Source organism: Pelophylax lessonae (assembly GCF_965119305.1).
Source record: "Pelophylax lessonae genome assembly, chromosome: 6".
Lineage (NCBI taxonomy): Eukaryota > Metazoa > Chordata > Amphibia > Anura > Ranidae > Pelophylax > Pelophylax lessonae.
Genome location: NC_138773.1, coordinates 62,794,766 through 62,818,473, shown reverse-complemented (window position 1 = coordinate 62,818,473; position 23,708 = coordinate 62,794,766). Strand labels below are relative to the sequence as shown.

General features: G+C 40.5%; 1 protein-coding gene across 6 annotated transcripts in view; it reads right to left on the bottom strand.

Annotated features, from left to right (window-relative positions):
• CASKIN1 (CASK interacting protein 1) overlaps nucleotides 1-23,708 on the bottom strand; it is a 404,302-nt gene that overhangs the window by 17,896 nt on the left and 362,698 nt on the right. For 4 of the 6 annotated variants that reach the window (XM_082261261.1, XM_082261260.1, XM_082261262.1 and 1 more), the window contains 6 exons: nucleotides 17,139-17,254; nucleotides 12,614-12,683; nucleotides 10,199-10,293; nucleotides 6,097-6,207; nucleotides 3,675-3,776; nucleotides 1,026-1,164 (listed from right to left, as the gene is read on the bottom strand). In XM_082261261.1, the coding sequence (XP_082117387.1) occupies nucleotides 1,026-1,164; nucleotides 3,675-3,776; nucleotides 6,097-6,207; nucleotides 10,199-10,293; nucleotides 12,614-12,683; nucleotides 17,139-17,254 (633 nt within the window). The remainder of the gene's footprint in view (nucleotides 1-1,025; nucleotides 1,165-3,674; nucleotides 3,777-6,096; nucleotides 6,208-10,198; nucleotides 10,294-12,613; nucleotides 12,684-17,138; nucleotides 17,255-23,708) is intronic. The other 2 variants (XM_082261263.1, XM_082261265.1) reach the window with 1 other exon arrangement.

Sequence of the window (23,708 nt, the reverse complement as noted above, 5' to 3'; positions counted from 1 at the left end):
AAAATGCCCCTTTTTTTAACCAATGACACCACAATGCTCTTAATTTGCTCTTTGGTCATCTCTCACCTCAACTACTGCAGCTTCAACCTCACTGATTTACCTCTACATAGGCTATCCCCCCTACAGTACATGAATGCTGCTGCCAGACTCATCGACCTTACCAGCTGTTTAGTGTCTGCTACCCCTCTCTGCCAAGTCCTCCACTGGCTTCTGCTCACCCAACGAATAAAATTCAAAGTACTAACAACAAATTACAAAGCCATCCACAACTCTGCCCCCAGCTACATCACTAACCTGGTCTCAAAATATCAACCACTCTCTTCAGTCCTCCCAAGACCTCCTGCTCTCTAGCTCCCTTGTCACCTCTTCCCATGCTCACCTCCAGGACTTCTCCCATCCTTTGGAACTCCCTTCCCCAATCTGTCAGACTATCTCCTAATCTATAAATCTTTAGACGATCCCTGAAAATTCTTCTTTTTAAAGAAGTCTATCCTACTTCTAGCTAATACACTGTGTTTTTACTTTTGCCATAAGCTCATCCCCCACAGTTATTACCTTTTGTATCACTTGACCCTCCCTCTTAGATTGTAAGCTTTAACGAGCAGGGCCTTCTGATTCCTCCTTTACCAAATTGTATTGTAACTGTGATGTCTGCCTTCATTTTGTAAAACACTGTGCAAACAGTTGGCGCTATATAAATCCTGTATAATAATATTAATAATGTCCAGTCACAGGTTGGAAGAGGGACTAGACCTGTAAGTGCTAGTGCAGTATAGAAACATCTCCTGGGTCCCCTGCCCTGAGAGACAGCACTGTGTTGTGAGTTGTGTAAATCTCAGGACTTCATGGACATGAATACATTATTATATTTCATCTGTGTATTTAATAGTTTGACTGCAGTTCAGTTTTAAAACACGCATGCACACGTGATAATCTAATATCACACATATTCACTTATATTTGTCCTAACTGTAGTTAACCTTAATGCTGCTTGCACCCACCTGGAGCAGTGAGACTTTCCTTACCCAATTTAGTGATTCCGATCTCCTGCAAGTCTTCCCATGTGATATCGGTGATAAAGTCAATATTCTCATAGCCATTTTCTACCAGCACTTTGTAATACTGATTCAACCCGATCATTGACAACCAGAGGGACAGGTTGGCCTGAGGAAGAAAATTTAAATGTTACAAAATATGTATTTTACTTTAAAGTGGTTGTAAACTCTTACCCCATGAAGTGAATGGCCTCAGGTGATACACAAAGATGAAACAAATCCTCCTACATAAGTTGTAACTGTCTATCTGCAGTCTTCTCTTCTCTACATTCGTAGAGTTTGCAGAATTATAACGTGCAGAATTATAAAGTGCAGAATTATAAAGTGCAGAATTATAAAGCTTGTCTAGGAGTTCAGAAAAAAGGGGCGGGGAGCTAAAATTACACTCAGTGAGGAGGGCTCAGTAAGGAAAGTGCTGATTGTAGGCAAGGGACATACCCCTCTCCACACAGCACACGAGAACAGAGCTGAGGCTGTCAATCAGCTGGAGATCCCTGTTACCATTTTTCTCTTGGTGTCAGGAAAACTTGTCAGAAGTGAGTCATTCTGATAGCAAAAGGAACAAAGCAGTGGACAGAAATGGCACTTAGTGCTCTGGATTGAGACAAGTATACACTATACAGGAATATGCTTTGTTCATATTTCATGTCTGAGGTTTACAACCACTTTAGGAGCCATTTCACATCTGTGCAGTGCGTTTTTGGTGTGTTGTATTTTAGGCATGGGTGTTTTGATGAAAGATGCAGAATACAGGTCTTTATTCTAATTCACTGCACTTAAAACACACATAAAACATGCAGGTGTGAACAGGGCTTAAACAAAGTCTGAGTACTGGCCTCCATCTCTTCCCGAAAAGCCCTGATCCCAATATTTATCCCAGTTATAATACTGATTTCTTTGGACCTGCTTACTTTTTAGTAATCAGAATTATAAGTTTGATTCCGAGGGTTAGTAAACAAAAATGGTGATGCGTAACTATTAAGCCTAATCCAAAATAGATAAAAACATTGTTAACCAAAGTTATATATTATTTTAAAAAACAAAAACACAAAATGTATATTTTTAAATGTATTTTAAAATGCAACATCTGTCTAGATATTATCTTCCTGCAATTCCCTGTACAGCAGCACTTAGACTAGGAGTGGGAGAGCCACTCACTCAGCCAATCAGACTCTGACAGAAGAAGAGTGGAGAGCGATGACCTTATCAGTCTGTCCCTGTTCCTTCACTGTTCAGTCACATATTGGGGGTAGGGAGGTGACCAAGTTGTAATATTTAACTGCAGAAGAGAAAATTCAGGTCACCAATCTGATTGGCCAAGATATGTAAGTTGCAAGACTGAAATACAAACCCTTCGGTAGGTAAAACAACCTCCTATATGTTTTCAGATTTATATTTAGCAGTTTACCTGGAGGTTGGCTTTAATAGTTTCAGAATGCCAACATCTCCTGCAATACATTGGTTATCTAAGACAATCTAAACCTTGCCTTTACCCTGACTGCACCCTTAGGGCCCTGCCACTAATGATCGCTTTAAAGGTCTATTGAACCCTACAGTAAGTAGAAAAATGAGATTGCCACAAAATTGTTTTGAATTTTGTGTCTTTATTGATCGTAGTAAATATGATATAGATAACCAATATGTTAATTCCTCTTCGTCAGGGTTTATAGATGAGTATTAAGGCCTGTTTAGGGAGCCTGTCAAGGTCGCTAGACCATCTCCGTGATTGAGCCTCCATATTAAATGCATGAAGAACACCTGCCTTGGTGCAGCTCATTCAAAATTCTTTCAGCTCTATAAGCCTTGATGAAGAAGGGCTGTTGAACCCTGAAACGTGCTGGATATCTATGTGATATGAACTAAAATCAATAAAGACTTACTGGACTTGAAATAACCTTGTGCTTGTTACTGTGGATATTCTTCTGAAGAACCTCTCTGGGGCCCATGAGCTTCTATAGAGCTTGCTTAGTCATAAATAACAAAGAACACCAATACTGTTGTAACACTGAACCCCAGTGGGTAAAAATGATGCTGTAGTCCAATTTAGACCGCACTCAGCACAGCTAGATAAAGATGGGGCTTTTTGTTTTGTAGGAAACACCAGATCCCAGATCAACCCCGAATGGGGCAGTGTTTGGTCGCCCCCATCCATGGGTAATTGCATTGTCTGTTGATATCCCTACATACTTGCGGGGGGTAGGGATATATACTTTTTACTTTACTTTGCCTCTACCTCAGCTGACAGATGTTTGCATGTTGTTAAAACAGGATACTTGACTATGTCTCTGACTTTATACTGTTTGGCAAATATAAGCATTGTTCTATGTACAAAACTTATTTCCAATAAAATATTTTTGGAATTTAAGATGGGTCATGGGTGGTGTCCGTATACACTTCAACAAAAGAAGACGGGTGCTCAACCTGTGGCCCTCCAGCTGTTGCAGAACTACAAGTCCCATCCTGCCTCTGAATTTGGGAGTCATGCTTCTAACTGTCAGCCTTGAAATGCCTCATGGGACTTGTAGTTCTGCAACTGGAGGGCCACAGGTTGAGCACCCAGCTTAAACCAAATGTTATGATCCCTAGAAGATACACCCATTTACTATGTCCATAACTCACAGGTTTGTAGTCAGGCAACCACTCCCCGATGTTAAGGCTACTGATTTCTGAGACAATTTTCTTCCGGTGTCCAGGCTTTGTTACGCCGATAGCAGTAAGATCCTGGATGTAAGATAAAGGAAAGGGAAGAAGGGGATGACAGTCTTCATATTTTTATCAGTATAGGTTTACATTAAGAGTAACAACAGTGTATACCGTGTAAGGAGCCATTTTCCATTGTTTTCACGGTTTAAAGCCTAAGTGTAGCTAAAACCAATAACAGAAAAATCAGCACAAGGGTCATAACTTACAGTCAAGGTGGATGTGGACCTTGTTGGGAGAAATTATCCTCTGTCCATACCCCCCACAATCTTCAAGTGTGGCAGGAGGTAATACAGCTAGGAAGCTGTAACAGGCACGGCTATTACCACCCAGCTCCACCATTTTTAGAAGCCGAACTACAGCTTCTAAAAATGAAATGGGGATGGACCTATCAAATATCCAGCCAGCCTCCATTTTTGGATCCTTAGTTTTATTAAACCCCACTTCACTGGAAGATTACTGTATGGGGGGGGGGGGTTGGGGATGCATGGACAGAGGAAGATTTCAACTAAAAGAAGCGGCATCAGCACAAGGGACACACCCTACTGACTATAAGTTATGTCCCCTGAGTTGATTTTGTGTTTATTATTTTGGCTGTACTGTTACTTCTGATTGACTGTTCTGGGTACTGCACATCAATGCTCAGCTTTTATTAAACAAGTAAAATCATATTCTTTTTGATAATCTCTTCACAGTTTTTGGCAAGTTCTTTTTGTTCCACGCTGGGTTTGCCATAACTCATGTAAATGTTACTTACTTTTCTTAAAGGTGGAGGTTAAGAACAACCTGACTGCAAACCTATCCCTTTAAGGCTTCATTCACACCTGAGCGTATTGTTTTCAGGCTTTTTTTGCACGTTTTTCAGGCGTTTTTTGCAGGTGTTTGGAGGCAGGCATTGACATCTAACAAAAACGCTTGTATTCTGCCAAAAATGAAGCTTATGTATTTTTTTGAGCTTCAAGTGTTTAGCTTCAAGTGAAAAAACGCTCATACGTGAACAGGGGCCATTGAAATTAATAGGATTTTGCTTGTTGGGTGTTTTGGAACTTCAGAGATGAGTGTTTTACGAGCTGAAAAATGCTCAGGTGTGAACAGGGCCTGAAGGATCAGTGCCCCCAAAGGTGATATTTTAGACATAGATGGAGCCTGGTGAGCTGAGTCAGCCGCTGGCTTCTTATATATATCTTGGAAACTATTAATATTTTGAAATACCTGACTCTGTTCCTATACATCTGGGAGTTTTAGGTGTTCCTGCCCCTGTTTGTGCACTCCAGTTTGTCCTGGTACATTCTCCACAATGTTAAACAAATATAAAATTCACCAGGGATGGTGTGAACACCTCATCATGAGTGCAGCTGATGTGCAGACCCAGGAACTTATCTCAGAGATCTCACCATAAATGATAAATAAGTCTGTCATTAGATTTAACTCTGCTGTCTTTACCAAAAGCGGAAATAATAATTTTGGGTGGTCTGACCTTTTAATTCCTGAGATATAATAATTACAAGAGTTCTGTAGATGACTTTATGCAGGTGAGGCAGTGAATTATTCTACTTAACCACAGAAACCATATAATTTGTATATGCTGGATGAGCGGAAGCTTTAAAAGAGAACAGAACAGAATTAGCTAAGTGGAGCCCGAAAGGTCAAGGAGGCCTATCACTGAGGTATCAGAAAACACTGGGCAGATTGTTGAAGACAAAAGGGGCCCATCCTTACAAATTAGGTCCTCTGTAAAAGCATGTAAACACAATAGGTGACTTTTTACTTAAACAAACTGCTGCCGCATTGAGGACCCAACTCAACTCCTCTCTGAACCCTCTTCACATCTCAGTCCTTGCCCAACTACAATGTGTCTTCTAAATACAAAAAAGATTCTTGGCAGCCAGGTACAGAAACCAACGAGCCTTTATTCAAACCAATAGGCCAACTGTACACTACAAGAAGCCGTTAAAGTGTTTTGATCCCTAGTGCTTACCTGTACTGTTGCACTGAGGTATGAAACGTGTCAAGTTTTATGTAGGGTGCTCTCGGTTAATTGCGGCTGTCTTGAATAAAGGCTTGTTGGTTGCTGGACCTGCTTAAGGTCTACAGTATAGGACTGGATTTACCTATTCTAGCAACAGCAGAGAAACTAAAAGCCTTCTTGTCCCAAAACACATGACATTGTCACCCCATTCAGCTGGTGATGTCAGGCAAAGAAAGCCTGAATAGTGGTCACAGAGGCAACTGTGATTATAGGCGCACCATTCTGTAAGGCAAACTTAGCAGGTAGCATTATGGAAGAAGGCATGCCATACTCAGAACAACAGTACTGAGCCAAAACTGTTTCTTCCCTTACCTCTGGGGTCATGCGGCTGATGGTGGGAATGTCATAGCCAGAGTTAATAAAATTGGGAGCATAGAGCTGGAGCTGAAACTTGCACAGCCACTGGAACACAGCTTCGGAGCTCTGTTGGGCGGTAAAGAAATGGACATACACGTTACAGGTTCACTTTAAAAAAGAAAAGTATTGTATTTTATGACATTGTATTTTATGAACCATATTGTTTAATTATATGCTCCATGTCAGGCTGGATATTTTTTTAGTTCCTCAGCCTCATTTCATGAACTGTTGACTCCTGAGAGCAATCTTGGTGCAGATTAACGAAAGCAGCCATTTCCCCTTTATTTTCCCATGGTAATGGCTCCAGTCCTGGCCCTCTCTGTCTAATGTCCTTCAACCCTCATATTTCCTGGATCCATCTGGCTTCCTATAATATTCCTAAAACATATTTACTATCTATCCCTCCCTATTCTACTCCAATTGGCAGTGTTGCCCTCTGTCTCAACATTTTCTTTTCCTTTCCCCCTTTTCTTTCCTTTTCTCTTTTCTACCCTCTCCAAATTCCTGAGTTAATTCTTTCAACTCATGTATATCTTGTTGACTATATTTCATTGACCATGTAAGGCCCAATAAACAACCAAAGAAATACTCCATCTTTATTTTCCTTTTACAAGAAATTGACAAGCTGCTTATGGGCAACTCCAGCCAAAAACACAAAGCAGTAAAACATTGTTTAGTGATTCCCACACTTTTGTGATCCCACCTTTCCTTTTGTGCAACATTGCTACATAGATTTAGCTGGCTTAGATTTTACATAATTTTGAAGACTCTGTGCAACTGTCCCTTCCTGGCAGTTCTTGGGATTACTAGATTAGGAGATAAGGACATCCTTTGAATTAAAAAGGCACACATTTTCAGATCAGTGCTGCCCTTTCCATCATTTCTATACAGTGACTCTAACAGTTTTGGCCTAATCCTCAGGGACATTAGTCTCTCTGCCTATATATCTGTAACTGGAGGCCACATCACATTCTGTAATAACATTTATTTTGTTGTTTTCTTTCTGCAAAGTTGGGCAGACCAGACTGGAATATAAAATCTTCCCATAGCTGTTATTCAGTCTATTTAACAGAGAGGAGATTGGTAAAAGACAACCTCAGACAAGATCAGTCGCCTTATATAAAAGAGGTCAGAATCAGTGCAGATGTGTCGGGGGACAGGAGAAAGCCAGCTTCACTTACATGCAGTAATTAGTCACAGCTGGGAGATCAATGCATTGATTGCGGATAAGAATAACCTCCTTCAAGGTGAACCTTTTATATAGATACTACCGCGGCTTAACCTGAGCTCAGGCTGCACTGTGCTGCTTTACAGATAGGGGGCAGCCAAACACAAGGGACTGATGATGGCAGATGATGCTAACACAAAGAATATACTATACCTGCACATACACATAACTCCGGATTGTCCCTCATTGTAACCAAACCCCTCTATTCCCCCTTCTTTCACAATGGCCCTTTGGATTAGATCTGTATCACAACATTTATTTGTAGATCTGTATCAATAAACATATTAGCTAGCAATAAACTCTTCTAAGTATGTTTTGGTCTTACAAAATACGTAAACCCAATAAATAAAATCCTATTTAAGCTCTACCATGTTCATGTATTATAAAAATTGTTTTTTTAAATCTACAGTCTGCAGCATCAAAACTGAAATCCAGGTATGAATTTTATTGCACAGTTACATTGGTCCAGATTAGATCAATGTAAGTAAACATGTGCCATACCTTTGGGCTTGGTATGGAAGCAATCACTGTGGTGGATGCCGCTACTACAGTGATCACCACTTTCTTCCGGGTTCCGTTCTGAACGTATCCCTTGCTGCGTAACAACCACAGAGGGTCACTTGCTTGGCAGGGGTGCCATTCACAGAATGCCTTCAATTTTTCTCAGTGAAAGAAAAGCGTTTTCCTAACTGAATGAGGCAGGGATTGTGATGTCACCACCACACCACTCCACCTCATCCAATCAGAGAATGTCTTGTATTCATTAAAAAAAATGCATTGCATTCTGTACCCAGGCAGAGCAAGTGACCCCCTGCGCAGGGTCGACAAAATACAACTGGTGGAATTAACTGTACATTAGATGCCAAAATTAAATAAAGCAACTTGGTACAGTAAAAACTTAAAGTTGAACTTTAGTCCACTTAACAGATGGCTCCGCCTCTGCGTCGGCGTCACCATTTTGGACATGCGCAGATGTTCCCACAGGCACTGCCCAGCCTTCGGGTTCTGGCAGAGCCTGTCAGCACATCTGCACATGTGCGGGTGATTTTCCATGCAAAGACAAGGAATGTTTTGGACTTCCCTGGTAGCAGTCTTTGTGTGCATGTGAGAAACCCCGTGCATGCAGATGGCTGGGGGAGCACACACACAGGGGATGAATTCTCACCTAGGTGAGAAACGCGAAAGTGCAGTTACTTTATTAATTTATATTTCTAACACTTTCTATTTGTGGGAGGGGGTGGGAGAGGCAGGGCAGCACAAAACACAACATGACTTTTAGGGTGAATGTCTATGTGCTTTTTTTTTTATGAAGGTGCTTTTTATTTACTTATTACCAGTATCTGAATGCTGTTTATTTCCTATTATTGCCAGCTCCATCTAGTAGACATAATGTTGTATTTTCCCAATTGAGGAATTGTAGAAAAATACTACATTATGGACACTAGATGGAGTTGACGATCATAACACATAAACATTTTAGACACATTACGGGGATTATTCCCATCTGCTGTGTGAAGGCCGAGAAATTTGCACACAAATGTATTAAAAAACAGATCTCACAGTGTCGCAAGACAAAAAAATGACAAAAAATAAAATAAAAAATACTAGTTCATGTGAAATTTAAGACCCTGATGAAGGGGATACAGAATGCCCTGAAATGCAACAAAAAATAATCCTCTTATCAAAGAAGGCACTTTTCGACTGTTTGGCCACCTTTCCATTTAACACTTCCCCACTCCCTTCCACTATCCAAACTAAAAAACTGTTGACTTTAGATATACAGTACAGTACTCTTAAGTTATAACAAAAATATAGAAAAGGATGCATTCTTTAGAAAAAAACTATGGAATTTTGGTACTGCAATAACTGCTAGGGGCAATATAGGTTTACATAGTTACATAGTTAGTGAGGTTGAAAAAAGACATCCGTCCATCCAGTTCAACCTATGATGTGTGTGTGTGTTTGCTGTCTTTAAGGTGCCCATCTAATAGTTTTTTGAAACTATCAATGCTCCCTGCTGATACCACTGCTTGTGGAAGAGAATTCCACATCCTTACCGCTCTTACAGTGAAGAACCCCTTACGCACTTTAAGGTTAAACCGCTTTTCCTCTAGTTTTAGTGAGTAGCCACGTGTCTTATTGTATCTCCTTTCTCTGAATAGTTTGTTCCTTATGCTAGGGTTGCCAGTACAGTATTTGTACATTGATATCATATCCCCCCTCAATCGTCTCTTCTCCAGAGAGAATAGGTTCAGTGCTTGTAGCCTTTCCTCATAGCTGATGTCCTCCATTCCCCTAATTATTTTTGTTGCCCTTCTCTGGACTCTCTCCAGTTCCAGCACATCCTTCCTGAGGACCGGTGCCCAGAACTGGACAGCATACTCTAGATGCGGCTGGACCAGAGTCTTGTAGAGCAGGAGAATAATCTCTTTATTTAAAATTTAGGTTTAAAAATGTTATACAGTTTAGAACAGTTGGGGAGAGTTGGGGCTCCCCTTTTGTCCTAGGAAAAAAGGGGCACAGAGATCCCTAGGAAGTCAGCAGGATCTGAGTCTATGTTAAGCTGCCAAAACCTGTTTAGTACTTATTCTTGGTGTTAACGGCAGATGCTGGAAAATATGTGATATTTTGATATGTCAAGCCTTGTCAGTACTATTTACATCTCTGAAATGATAGAAAGTATGACCAGGAGTTAAGAAGCAATGCCCCCCCCCCCCCCTTTCACTTTTTGAAAGCTTTGACGTTTTTCATGGATATATATTTCACAGAAATAAAACATTCTACAAATATTTAGCGTTATAAATAACCATAGTGATTAGTCTTGGCTACCTTTCCTTCAGTCATAGGCTCCATCTTCTTCAGGTGGTCTCCGTAGGTCTGTTCAATATAGGGACAGCTCGCTACGCTCTGGGGTCGTGGAGGTCCTTTATGCATTAAACAGAATACATTAAGATATATTTTAAGCCATATATCACCTACTTCAATCCTGAAACACATCCTGGTTTGTGGTTTATCTCTAATCCCAGCAAAGGCATGGCAATAAAATCCATAGAAAGGTCACAGGGGAAACTTAATCTACAAAGAGAAATCTTTTCAAAATGAAGTACTGAAGTCTCTTGAGAAAGAATAAAATTAACAAATATTTACATTATAAAGTGTTAGTGATAACGAGATTATAAACTACAATACTGATTAACCATTGTGACAAGACATCCAAAACAACATAAATATGTAGGGCATTTTCACTCAGGCTTTCCAATCAGGTCTATCTATCAGTTTTTCAGGCAGACCTAATCAAAAGCTCCATGCAAGTCTATGGGTAGGCGGATATAAACGGATATATACGAGTACAACCACAGGTTGACAGAAAGAAAATCGCTTGGTCTTGATACCCCTATCAATGCAGTCACTAGTGATGGGGGAATCCCCATCACTAGTGACCCCAGCTATTGAGTTCTCCCAGCGGGGGGGGGGGGTAACGGGGAGCCGTCCCTGTCAGGCTAACGCAATGATTATTGCCAGTAGCTATAGCCTTGATGGATCGACTTGGGTGCATTCTGCCTGCCCATATATGGTTCGAACTTCACCTGGTCCATAATTAACTGGTCAAGATTGGAACCATCTATGGCCAGCTTAAGGGTCTCCGTACACCACATATGTCAAACACAGGGCCAGCGGGCCAAATCTCTGTGTTTAGGTTCCTCTAAGCACTGCAGTCATACTACTATAACTTTATGACTGATAGGTGGGTCACAAAACCTCTTTGCTCATTGCATCATATTATTAAGAATATAGACATCAATGGAAAACTGTAAAGCTCACCATACACAATATGATCTGATTGTATAATCTCCTTTGAATCTACCAACAAGAATGTAGTACAAGAGCCTGTCTACTTGGATATAAGTTGAGTGGATAGATTAGGTAGGTCCTCATATTACATAGTTTTGGTAGATCTAACCTTGACTGTACTGAGATTGTAAGATCAAATTGTATGCATGGTGAGCCTAAGGCAACATATAGGAATTATAAAAAAAAGCAAGACAAACAAAGGAAAAATACAGAATAGAACAGGCAGAACAAGATAACATCGGGTTGAAGGTGGGGGTGCACACAGGACAATACAGAAACCTATATTAAAGAGAAGACACAACATAAAAAAAAGGTCCAATACAACAAACAACCCTGCACAACGGCAAGGAGAAAAAAAAAAAACATGAAGACAGCAGAACACCGGGAATACAAGGGAGCAGAGGATGTGGGAGAAAGGGTGAGTGTTACCAAGAACATACTTCTAAGTTACTAAGTTAGTAAAGCGGGAGGGTTATTATCAGTTTAGGTCCATCCTAGTAAAAATACAAACTCATCTAAATTGCTTAACCCAAACCAATGTTAATGTAGTTAAAGGGTTAATTGCATGCTTATAAATTGTTAATTGTGGTAAAGAGTTATTCCAGTACATATACCAACTGCTAAATTGCATGTTAGCTAAATGTAGGCAGCAATGTATACCATTCCGATCATGAAAATAAACAAATGCCTTCAAGCTGAAGTACGGAGTATAACCACCAACTTGACCATTTGACAACGGCTGATGAAATGGGTCCCAATGTCCAATCACGAGAACATGAATTTTATACAAGTATTGGCACAGCATCTGCTTCCTGTACAAACAATGGTTTATTAAATGTACATTTGCAGAGTGCATGGTCAGGAACTAAAAAGAGAATATTTAGTTTGCCAAAGCATTACGAAACAATAAGAAAATAGTTTTCACCTTTTTTATCCATTGTTGCATATTAGTGCTGCTAACCTCTCTTTACAGCCACTTCCTGCATACATGCACTCCTTGAGATGGCTGCATGGCATCTCTCAGGGCAGGTTTCCTGATTGTGATAACAGTGAAACATGCATGTGTAATGTGCGCTGCAACAGCCACAGGTGGTCTTCATCAGAATTGCGACAGGGTAACAATGCAGGGGAACAATTAGGAGCCAAGGACAGAGCGTTGTCACCCCATAACAGGTAATACCTGAAAAAGACCTTGATGGCAAGAAAACCAGCTATCATTTGAATGAAATCTGATAGAATAAAAAACGACATGACATTAGCATGTTCAAATTATAATGATCAGGTTTACAAATATGATAAAAATGGGGGGCATTGGTGGAATACTCAGCATCATGGCAATGTGTTTATTTTCATGAAAATCCTGCTTAAATTGGATTTTTGATCTCCACGCACCTGTGTGGCCCTCACTGGCATCTCCAGGCTCCTGCCCCAATGCCTTCTGGGATAAAACAGTGGCGAGCAGCTGAAATGGAACGAACGGGAGAAGAGAACCAAAAAGCATGTAAGAGGAAAAATGTGAGATGAAGAAATATGGAAACGTGATGTTCATGTTAAAAGACAGTGCAGCTTCCTAAATCCACCCCCCCCCCCCCATATATCTATTGTGTAACCCTGAAAGAATTCTACATATTAGAGGGCAACTCCACTTTTGTTAAAAAAAAAATTGTATTATATAAATTCTACACAAGCTATTCAATCATTTAATGTTCTTAAAGAATACCCCCTGAAGACATAATTTTATGGCGAAATGAGTAAGACGGAGCCCACGTGGTGCGAGACATGCCATGGAATGGTTTGTCGGATCCAGGCTTTTTAAATTAGTGCGGGTGCATTTTATTACATACCTTAACTATAGTATATATTTTATATGCGGCCTGAGAAAATTTCTCTACACTCAATGTGGCCCAGAGAGGCCAAAAGGTTGGACACCCATGCTATAAAGCTATTTTAAATTTTTTTATGAACAGTGCATTTATTTAACCGGTTGCCGACTGCGCACAGTATATTTACTGCGGCAGTCAGCCCCGGCCAGGCAGAGTGACGTAGATCTACGTCACTCGCCTGTCACTGGGATTGGAGCCAATAGCGGGCAAGCACGCGCCCGCTGAGGCGCGCGCCCGCTGAGGCTCGTTCAGGGAGGAGTGCGGCCGTTCACTCGCCGATCGTCGGTACACCGGGAGAAAGGCAGAGCGGCTTATGTAAACAAGCCGCCTGTCATTCTCCCCTGTGTAAAAATGGAGATCAGACGGTTCTACTATGTAGAACCGTTGATCTCTGTTTTTACACTAGTAGCCATGTCCCACTACAGTTAGAATCACGCCCCTAGGACACACTTAACCCCTCCCTGTCCAATACAGTTAACCCCTTCCCTGCCAGTGTCATTTTTGCAGTAACAGTGCATATATATAGCACTGATTACTGCAGTAATGTCACTGGTACCCCCAAAAGTGTCAAAAATGTCAGTCAAGGGTCCGATCTGTCAGCCGCAATGTCGCAGTACCGCAAAAAAAAAATCGCAGATCGCCGCCATTACTTGTTAAAAAAAAACATCAAAAATGACAAAAATCTTTCCCTTTGTTAGTAAACGCGATAACTTTTGCGCAAACCAATCAATAAATACGCTTTTTGCGATTTTTTTTACCAAACATATGTAGCATAAAACAATTTGGCCGAAAATGTTAAAAAATTTTGATTTTTACATTTTTTTTTGGGGGGGGGGGGGGAATTTCATATAAAAAAAAGTGAAAAATATTGTTATTTTTGCAAATATTACGCTCTTTTTTTGTTTATAGTACATGATCAAAAAATCACACAGGTGATCAAATACCACCAAAAGAAAGCTCTGTTTGTGGGAAAAAAGGACGTCAAATTCATTTGGGTACAGCGTCGCAGGACCGCGCAATTGTCTGTAAAAGTCACGCAGTAAAAAATCTCAAAAAAAACCCCTGGTCAGGAAGGGGGTAAAATCTTCCAGGGCTTAAGTGGTTAAGACCTTGAGAAAACCGCCATTTGAAAATTGAATGCGAGTGTGCCAAAACATCATTCTGTGCATCCATTAAAGAAGGCTTCAATTTGAAAGGCACTGTTTGACCGCTCAATTTTACAGGGTCAATACCTTCTGGTGAGCAGCCTCTGATACTCACCATTGGTGCCTCTTGGATAAATATTTCTGCACAGAAGATCACTATGGGGTCACTTTTATGGCTTGGAGTTGCTTCCTTTTTTCAATTCCTACTGTGACTTTTGATGGACTTATTTATTTACTTTTCACCTTATTGGGTTGATTTTGCAATTGTTGTGTAGAGTTTGTATCTGAATTTATTTGTATTGCTTGTTGTTTTATTTTAAGGGTATACATTTTTTATAATTTTAGCGATGTGCTAATTGATAAAATATACCCAAAGCCAGCTTTGATTTTCTAAAGCTAATAAAAAAACCCAAATAAACAACTACCACTTCTTAGTAACCAAGAGGTATTGTGTACGCCATGCGTCCTAATACAGAATATAAAACACTCATTGAACAAATGCCGGAAACATTTGTACAAACTGAATGAAATTTTACTATATGTTCTCAAATAGATTACATCCTGTATAATCTAGTGGCCAAATTGCAATATATCATCTCACTGAGGTAGAAACTTTACTGCATCAGGAGGTGGCCAAGGTGGAGCCTATGATACAGAAATTAAAGCGGAGTTGCGGCCACATTTTAAACTTCACATCATGCATAACTTTATCACATGCTAATACAATTTGGCTATTTATTTATTTTTTTTAGGTTCCTTTACCTTATTTTTAATGAAAAGTAACTTCACTTCTCATTGCACCGCGGCCGTCTACGTAATTTCCTGCTTTGCATTGACTCCTGGGAGATGAGTATCATCAATCACAGGAGTCAATGGGCATCACCAGTGTCCCTCGTCACTTTCGGTGCAGGCACGTCATTATCTGCCAATGGATCGAGAACAGCTTCTGGGCATGCGCAATGACCCGGAACCAGCTGTGAGATGATTTGCCTGCACTGGAAGTGACGAGGGTATAGCATTCTGGGACTCGCGAATTCCAGGAAATGGGACACTGCAGCTTCAGCTGCCCACACCGCAGATGGCCGCGCTGTATAAGAACTTCACAAAGTAAGTAATTCAAGCTGCATGTACACAAAACAGGGGACAGTTTACAGAATATCTTTATTTAAATGCACTAGCCCTGACTATTCTAGGGATATTTTTAGCTAAAAAAAATAAATAAATTTGGCCGAAACTCCGCTTTAATAGATTTGAAAACATATGGTGACATTTAATTCAGCTTGTATAAAGTTTGCTGGTATTTGTGCAACAAATGTTGCCTCATGCACACTGGTTTCTTGTAAACCCTCTGTTTATCCCGACAGGAGAAATTCAGCATTATAAACTCACCTAAGTTGCATTTTTTCAAAACAGTTTAGGTGAGTTTACCAGAGTTTGAAGTTTGAGTGTCTAATTATTTAATTTACTGGAACTTTAATTTATTCTGGCCATTGAAATAATCACTGAAGTGCTAAATGTTTCTAGAGTTTATGAGCGAATGTGAGTGTTTATGTGCGTAAAACAGAGTTTAGCGTTTTTTGTGGCCAGAATTCCCTGTCCTCAATGCGATTTTAGGGCGTTCAGAAAACAGCCTATAAACTCCTCTGCTGATAAACTGCTAATAATGTCCATGTGTGCATGGACACCTAGGATAACAGAGGGGAGTAAGGGAAGAAAAAATGCCCAAACTCACAAAATCTTGAGTGTAATAGCAGAAATGTGCACGAGGCCTTATTATAAATGGACACCCCATACATGTTCCCCAGAAATGTAATTCCCCACTGTTGTGATTGGCTCTTCCCTACAGTTTTTTTTTTTTATTACAACACTGTGACTGATCACGTGATTACAGAGGACAGACACTCCCAATTAGGAAACAGGAAATGAAGTCTGTAAAGAGGGTTACTAAGAGTATTGCAGTGTAAATAAAGGACATTTTCCTTAACAAAAGTGAAGTTATACTTTAAGCAGAATCTCAATAACTTTTTTACTGGTAGGCATTTTTTGCATTTAATCAATAGGCAGCTAGTCAGATCACTAGGAGATTATTTGACCCGGCAAACTCATAATTCCTAATGACCTAACTGACAGTTTAAGATTAAACGCAGATTTAATTTACCGATAATTTAAAAAATAACTATATGCAGTAAACACTAAGCCTTGACTGTCACTCATACACAGCGAAGGCAGCCATTATGTGCCCTGGCCAAACCTTTAGAGGATACAGCTTAGAAATTCATTAGAAACTGGTAAAATCCTTATGGCACACTGCACTTATATTCTAGTAAACAAAGCACCTCACATTGGCCTAGCAGACAGTAAGGCTGCCTCCATTGGGTAAGAGTGAAATTTATATTTTTAAATATTCTAAGCTACCCTATTTACTGGCCTCCACTGATATCAGACCAATCCGTCTATTACTAAAAATCTGAAATGGCTGTATGTCCACGTTATAAGAAACAATGCAAAGGAAATAAGATATTTGCCTAATTGAAATAGAAAATTGGTAGCGGAAATCTGATTAGCTAGTGTAGTCAACCCCTCTTTTGTTTGACTGGTATTTATAACTGAACCCCAGACTCTTTAGGTTTGAAACCTAAAAGTTAAAAATTAATTTTTATAAGTATGTAACCACTTTTGGGATTTATGCACAAAAAGCTGTGCTCCACCATTTTAACTAATTTGCTATTCCCTTAATCCCCAACAATATATTATTATTATTCAAACAATTCTCACTTCAGTGTTTACTGGACCACTGTTAGAAGATCTGCCTAGAGCCCCTTTGCTAGTCTAACCCAGAGACCACTGATTTAATATTTAAATAGGAGGGCATTGTCCTACTTTATATACCTTGACCCCCTCTGCACTAGCGGGTATAGCGTGGGCACTGTTAGCACTCTGACCACTCCCAGAACTTCGACCACTGGCGCCGCTTCCTGTACTGCCCATGCTGCTTCGATCACCACCTGGCATGGGAGCAAAAATAAGTTTGTATTAAACAGATTAGGAGAATAGGTTTGATTTCCTTGTCCTAAATCAACTATGAATTCACTACTGAACTGTGGCACCACTGAAACAGCCTGGCAAAATCACTCAGGCAACCCGTAGACCTTAATAAGGAAAGGGATGGTCAGCATTTAGGATCCCATCCAAAAAATAGTATTCCTTTATTGACAAGACATGTACAACGCTGTAAAGACAGCCTACGCGTTTAGTCCTTAGTCTTGGTTGTAGACCTTATCCCCAGTAAAACTAAGTCAAGTAGAGGTTCAGCACAACAATGGCTTAAATAATGTCAATCTATGACCTAACGCGTTAGTTCTCCACCAGCATCTTTAGGGCATGGCATTCTTTTTTAACTCCCTTCAAGGGAGTTGTAACCATATTTTACCTTTTTAAAAATATTTCCCCCAATGATAGCCAAGAAACCACTTTGAATGTAACTGGTTATAGAGTGCAAACTAGATAAGGAGATTGCTTCCTTTTTGCATTAAAGTGGTTCTAAAGCCTAAACATTTTTTACCTTAATGCATTCCTTGCATTAAGGTAAAAAATGCTAAGCATCAGCATCCCTCCTTTACATCCTTTTTTACTTACCTAAGCTTTCATTCGATCCAGCGCTGTGCACATCTGCAGCTCTTCTCTCCCCTCACTTCCGGGTCTCGCTGGCTTTGTTGGGGTATTAGTAGATCACTGGCTCCCTGTGCTGCCAATCAAAGCCAGTGACGAGGGAGCGGGGGTTAAGTCCTTCTGTCTGTCTCAATGGACGCAAAAGCGGGGCTCGGGAGCGAGCATGCAGTAGTGCCCCCATCGGAAGTGACTTCCCACGGGGGCACTGGACAGAGAGGTGGGGCAAGAGCGCCGTTGGGGGACTCGAGACCCATTGCACAGAGCAGGTAAGTATAGAGTTTCTTTTTTTTATATACAACATTTTTTACCTTTACAATCTCTTTAAAAAAATGACCTTGCAAAGGCTGTATATTTTGGCCAAACATGTGCAGGTTCAAGTGTACCAGATATACACGCGCATGCCAATGCTCAAGTAGACATGCACAATCTGTTGAAGTATGCACTTGTGTATTTTCATTTGAAATACATCAGATTACCTTCAACAACTTCTGGATGGTCTTAAAGTGTGGCAACTGTATGTGATCTTGTATCACAGCTCTTTTTTATATATTTGTTGGTTTCACCTGGCTTGTTCCTTACACTGATTCACTGGCTGCTAACTTGTATTCGTTACCAACCTGACCTGTTCTTCTAGCGAATACACACCTGTGTCATCGGCTCTGATGTCAATGTCTGATGTTTTCTCCTATCCAGGAATCTTTTGGTTCTTTTTTTACCCACCTTTACCCTGGCTGACTTACCATTCCTGTACCCCTTACACCGTCCTATCTTAAAACTTCCACAGATTATAAAGCCCATGTTGCCTGTCCTCATCTAACCTCTTACATTCTTTATAAAGCCACATTTATAGCATATGGCTGCTCTGATCTCTCATGGCATGAGCTACCATCTCCTATCTTTGGATAAAGCCCCACCAACCTGATATCCAGACCCCAGGCCTGTGCCAAGGATGTCTTGAGCTATACCAAGTATACAGAGCAAAAACTTGACTTGTGCATCAGTGATGCCACCGGCTTGTAAGACAACTTACAGGCTGGCTAATGATAGAAAAAAGTAAAACATTTTGGCTTCAGCTGTGGAGAGGTGAGTGGTTTACTTGAAGAAGCTGTGATGGCCTGGGCTACCAGCCTCTGCAGAAGGTCCCTTACAAATACAAAATATCTTCAGAAAAGTTTGTAAAAACAAAAACATATTCCCAAAAGTAATGTCCTAATGAAAAAACCCAGACATACTACAAATTACATATTAGCCCTGCCTTCTCTCCCTCCCTATTGTGATTTTCTTATAAATTCTATCAGCTGTATGCTGAAATTAAGAGGGCTACACCATCTGTACATGTGACAGACTGTTTTCTACGCTGACTTGCATCTGATCCAGCTACTGTCTGCACAAAACAAATAGGCTCTCTTGTGAATAGGAAAAAAAAGTTCTGAATCAACCATCCACCTCTAGCTTGGACTGACCTAGAGACAAGGCTACATTTTCATTAATTTCCCCCAAAAATACAAAGAAGCCCTTTTTTTGGCAAGCATATGTTGTGCCGCTATAGAGCTACAATTGAATATGTCAAATTCTTTACAAATGACTGAATGATCCTCTGTAACTCTGTAACAGTAATGGATGGATGCACCACACTGAGGAAATCGGTGGTAGCATTGAAGCTGTTCAGCAGCAAAACTAGGACAGGTAAATGGTGGTGGTTCTAAGAGGAGAGGCTCCTGCTGATCAATGAGAAGCAGTTACCGTTTGTTAAGTATATGCATTCGAACAAGTTATTTACTTTCATCCTGAAAGTAGAACTGTGGTTAGGCTTTGGATAATTCAGATACTGAGATATTCCTAATGAGCTGTAAATAAGCTATCAAATAAAACAAGCCATTACTGACCTTTAGCTGAAGGCACTGTGGGGCACTTCATCCTCAACATGTCCAGCAGAAGCACTGAAATTATTTACAACTGGTCTTAAAACTCTGCTCCCTGTTCCTGTGCACCTGTTTTGTATGTACTTGCCAACACACTGCTAGAAGGGGGAGCAGAGCTATGGAGAGAAAGTAAACCAAAACTAAGAAGCTTCTGCCACAAACTTTGAGAATTAATTACTCCACAGTGTCTGCAGCTGCACGTGAAGGCTTGTCTTAAAATGAATTTACTGCTGGTCAAGAATATGTACTGCATGTATTTGCAAGTCCGCTGCCTGTTTAGAGTTTTACTGAATATATCTTTAAGGAAAAGAACCCAGAGCAACCCCATATTTGTGTTAATGTTTTACAGAACCCTATGGTGTGGAATTACTAAAGGCAAATAAACTGTGCGCTCTACAAATGCAGTTACACCAATTTTCCCTAGAGTTTAGTAAATGTGGTAAAGCTTCACTTTGTAAAGAATACCCAATCGAGTGCAAGGAAAAAAAACATTTTGCTTGCATATGATTGAATGGTGGAAATCAGTTTACCACAAATCAGTACAACTGCACTTGCAAACTGCAGTCTATTTTCCTTTAGTTAATCCACCCCTATGAGTCTCTGGGGTGTAGATTTGTACAAAGGGATGCTTTGCTAAGCCATTGCAAATCAGCACAAATCATTTCAGTAGTAACATGTTTTATTCAAATACTTTGCACTGTGTATGGCAACTATACACCATAACAAATGTGGCTTGTAGGATACAGTGAAACCCAGAAGTAGCTGCTGGCAGACTCCATGTCCCATTGTGTATCCAGATATAGTCATAATCTGGGCAACATCAGAATGACAGCATATACCTACACTAAAGCCAACATTGACATTGCAATGCGGGACAATTAAATGTCTAATTAAAAAAAAAAAAAAAAAAAATGATTTTATATCCTGATCAATGAAAAAATGGCCAACATTCTCCCAACCCGAATTCCTTTAAACATGGGAAGCATGGCTTTTCTATGCCTTACCAACTCTGAATGCCTCAGGTCTGATCTCTATTTTGTTCTGATCTGTGACCAGAGCCTGTGGGGACCCTGCCCCACACTCCTCTCCTCTTCTTCCTCCTCCCTGGTTTATCATCTATCTCCCTCAGGTCCTTGTCTTCTACCTCCATTTGTTCATCCTGACTGGTTGTTCCCTGAATCGATGTGCCCTATTCCATTGCTCTTTCATTCTGGGGTAAAATGCCAGGATGTTTGATTTCGGAAGATACAGGATGTTTAGGTTACTTGCTGGTTACATTCTTGTCATTTGTAAATGTTATTTCTGTTGATATTGCCCCTGCGTAGTATGCATATTAGTGTTACCTCATTGCTAAAACCAATAAAAGAAATAAAAAAAATGAATATCTCATTTGGTTTCCTGCACTCATACTGAGGCTACCTGGGCACAGTCCACTGGCCCAAAGCAAAATGTTAACTTTTTTTGAGCACAACAGTGTAGAAGCCCATACAAGCAAAATGGAACAAAACAGGAAAACAATACTATTGACAAAACTGATTATTCCACAGTCCTGCTAGAGTTCTATCATTATTCTATTGCCTTCTCCTCGCCATAGAAGTACTGTTGAAACACCCCGAGAATGCAGTACTGCTGTAGCCTGTAAAATAAATATCAAGTGCACAATGCATCAAAAGTGGAGATTTCATGGAAAGACACACAGTGAAAAAGTGAGGATGATTCATTCATGGGGTAGACACGTTGAAGATGTGGACAGGTAGTTGCTGGCAGTGACAAAGTTCTATGATGTAGAAAAGGAGCAACTACCCATTAACCTGCTTCTTAGGTGGACAGGCAGACTGTACTTCCCAATGCACAGCCCCCCATTGGTGGTGAAGCGGTTAACGGTGATTCAAAGTGATTACAGCAATTACCAGAAGGAAGGCATAACTTGGCAGGAGAGATGGAGAAATCTAGAAGTGGGTAATAAGTTATTTTTCCCATTGTGTAAAAAGCCACATTGCAATATCGGGTGTACCCACTCGGTCCTGTTTTATGGGGATTATCAAGTTGCCACAGTTGGTATTTGTGGCTGATGTAAGCCCAGGAGAAGATTAAAACCAATCCACACTGGTTTCTATAAGTACGTGAGGAGCTCTACTGCTTGCATTTTCCAAAGGCCCTGTGAATATTTATAGCCAATGTTTTTGAACTGCAGAAAATTTCATATCGTACAAAAATACGTCTAAAGCCTCGTACACACGCACCAATTGTTGGCCGGCCGTCTTTTGTCCAGTGTTGTTGTGTTGGTTGAAATGTGCTCTAGACTGCACACGAATTTTGTCGGCCAACAACAACCAACTGCAGAAGTGATGTCATGTTCTGGTCTACTTTTCGTGTGTTTTTTCTTCTCTGAGCATGCCCAGTCTTGATCATCACATTTTTGTCTGCCGAAATCTGTACTGACTGAGGAACAATCGGCCGTTCTGCTGATGGCCAACAAAAATTTTATAGCATGCACACCAAATTTTGTTCGGCCGAAAAGTCGCAGTCGGTTGTTGGAAGCATCATACTAACAAGCCGACAATCGGCCGATCGGACGTTGGCCGAAAATTTATGGCCAACAATCGGTGTGTGTGTACGAGGCTTTAGGCTGCAATCATGGCCTGGTCCTAGGGCAGCAAATATCAGGGTTAGCTTGTCCTTGGTTTCTGTTATCACATGAAAAAGACGCTATTGCTTTGCCCATTCCTTAGGAAGTAATAGTGTCTGTACATATATACATATTTATCCATGCCACCTTGCTGCCTGTCTAAGCTCTGGTGTTAACTGGTTTCAAAGCTTAGACAGGGTGATGACATAATGGCAAGCCCCCACATGACAGTGTTTGGGCCTGCTGATTGGCCACTCACACATGCCTTGATGAATGGGTCGTGCATGGCCCCAGAACATTGGATGCTTTATTGTGTGATTCTATTAGATTAAAAAACAGTATTCTTTAACCCCTTGGAGCCTAAGCCTTTTTCTGACACATGTTGCTTACAAGATAAAATCAGTATTTTGTGCTAGAAAATTACTTAGAACTCCCAAATATTATATTTTTTAGCAGAGACCCTAGAGAATAAAGTGTTGATCGATGCAATATTTTATGTCACGCAGTATTTGCGCAGCGGTCTTTCAAATGCAATTTTTTGGGAAAAAAGACATTTTCATGAATTAAAAAAAACAAAAGAGTAAAGTTAGCCTCATTTTTTACATACTGTGAAAGATGATGTTAGGCCGAGTAAAGAGATACCCAACATGTCATTCTTTAAAATTGTGCACACTTGTGGAATGGCGACAAAGTACTTAAAAAGCTCCATAGGCGATACCTCACATGTGTATGAGAGTATGTATGGCTCTGAATGGAGCCAGTTCAGATATCTCCGTATCAGCTGCGGAGTGGATTGCACAAGGGATCCTGTGCGTCTTTGACTCAGTTTCAGGTCTGAATTCAGTCAAAAATTGCTGCCTGATTCATCACTGAAACGGAGAACAGGGACACACCGGACCCCTGCTGTGAGTCGCATCTGATTTAAGTGTGAACCCAGCCTAAAGTGGGGTACACACTAGTAGAAAATCTGCCTAAAATTCCCGTCCGAGGTAAAATCGTACAATTTTCGGCTAGTGTGTACACAACTTTCAGCAGCCGATGCCGACATTTTCAGCGAAAAAAAACGGAGGGACAAACATCAAAATTTTTATCGTCCGTCCCCAGACGTCCAATTTCAGTTTAATGTGTATGCAGTATGTCAGTGAAAAATCGGATACGAAAGACCGCGCATGATCTGAAGTTGCTGACGACCCGGAAGTCTAGGAACAAATGTCCCAAAAAAAAAAAAAAATCGGACAA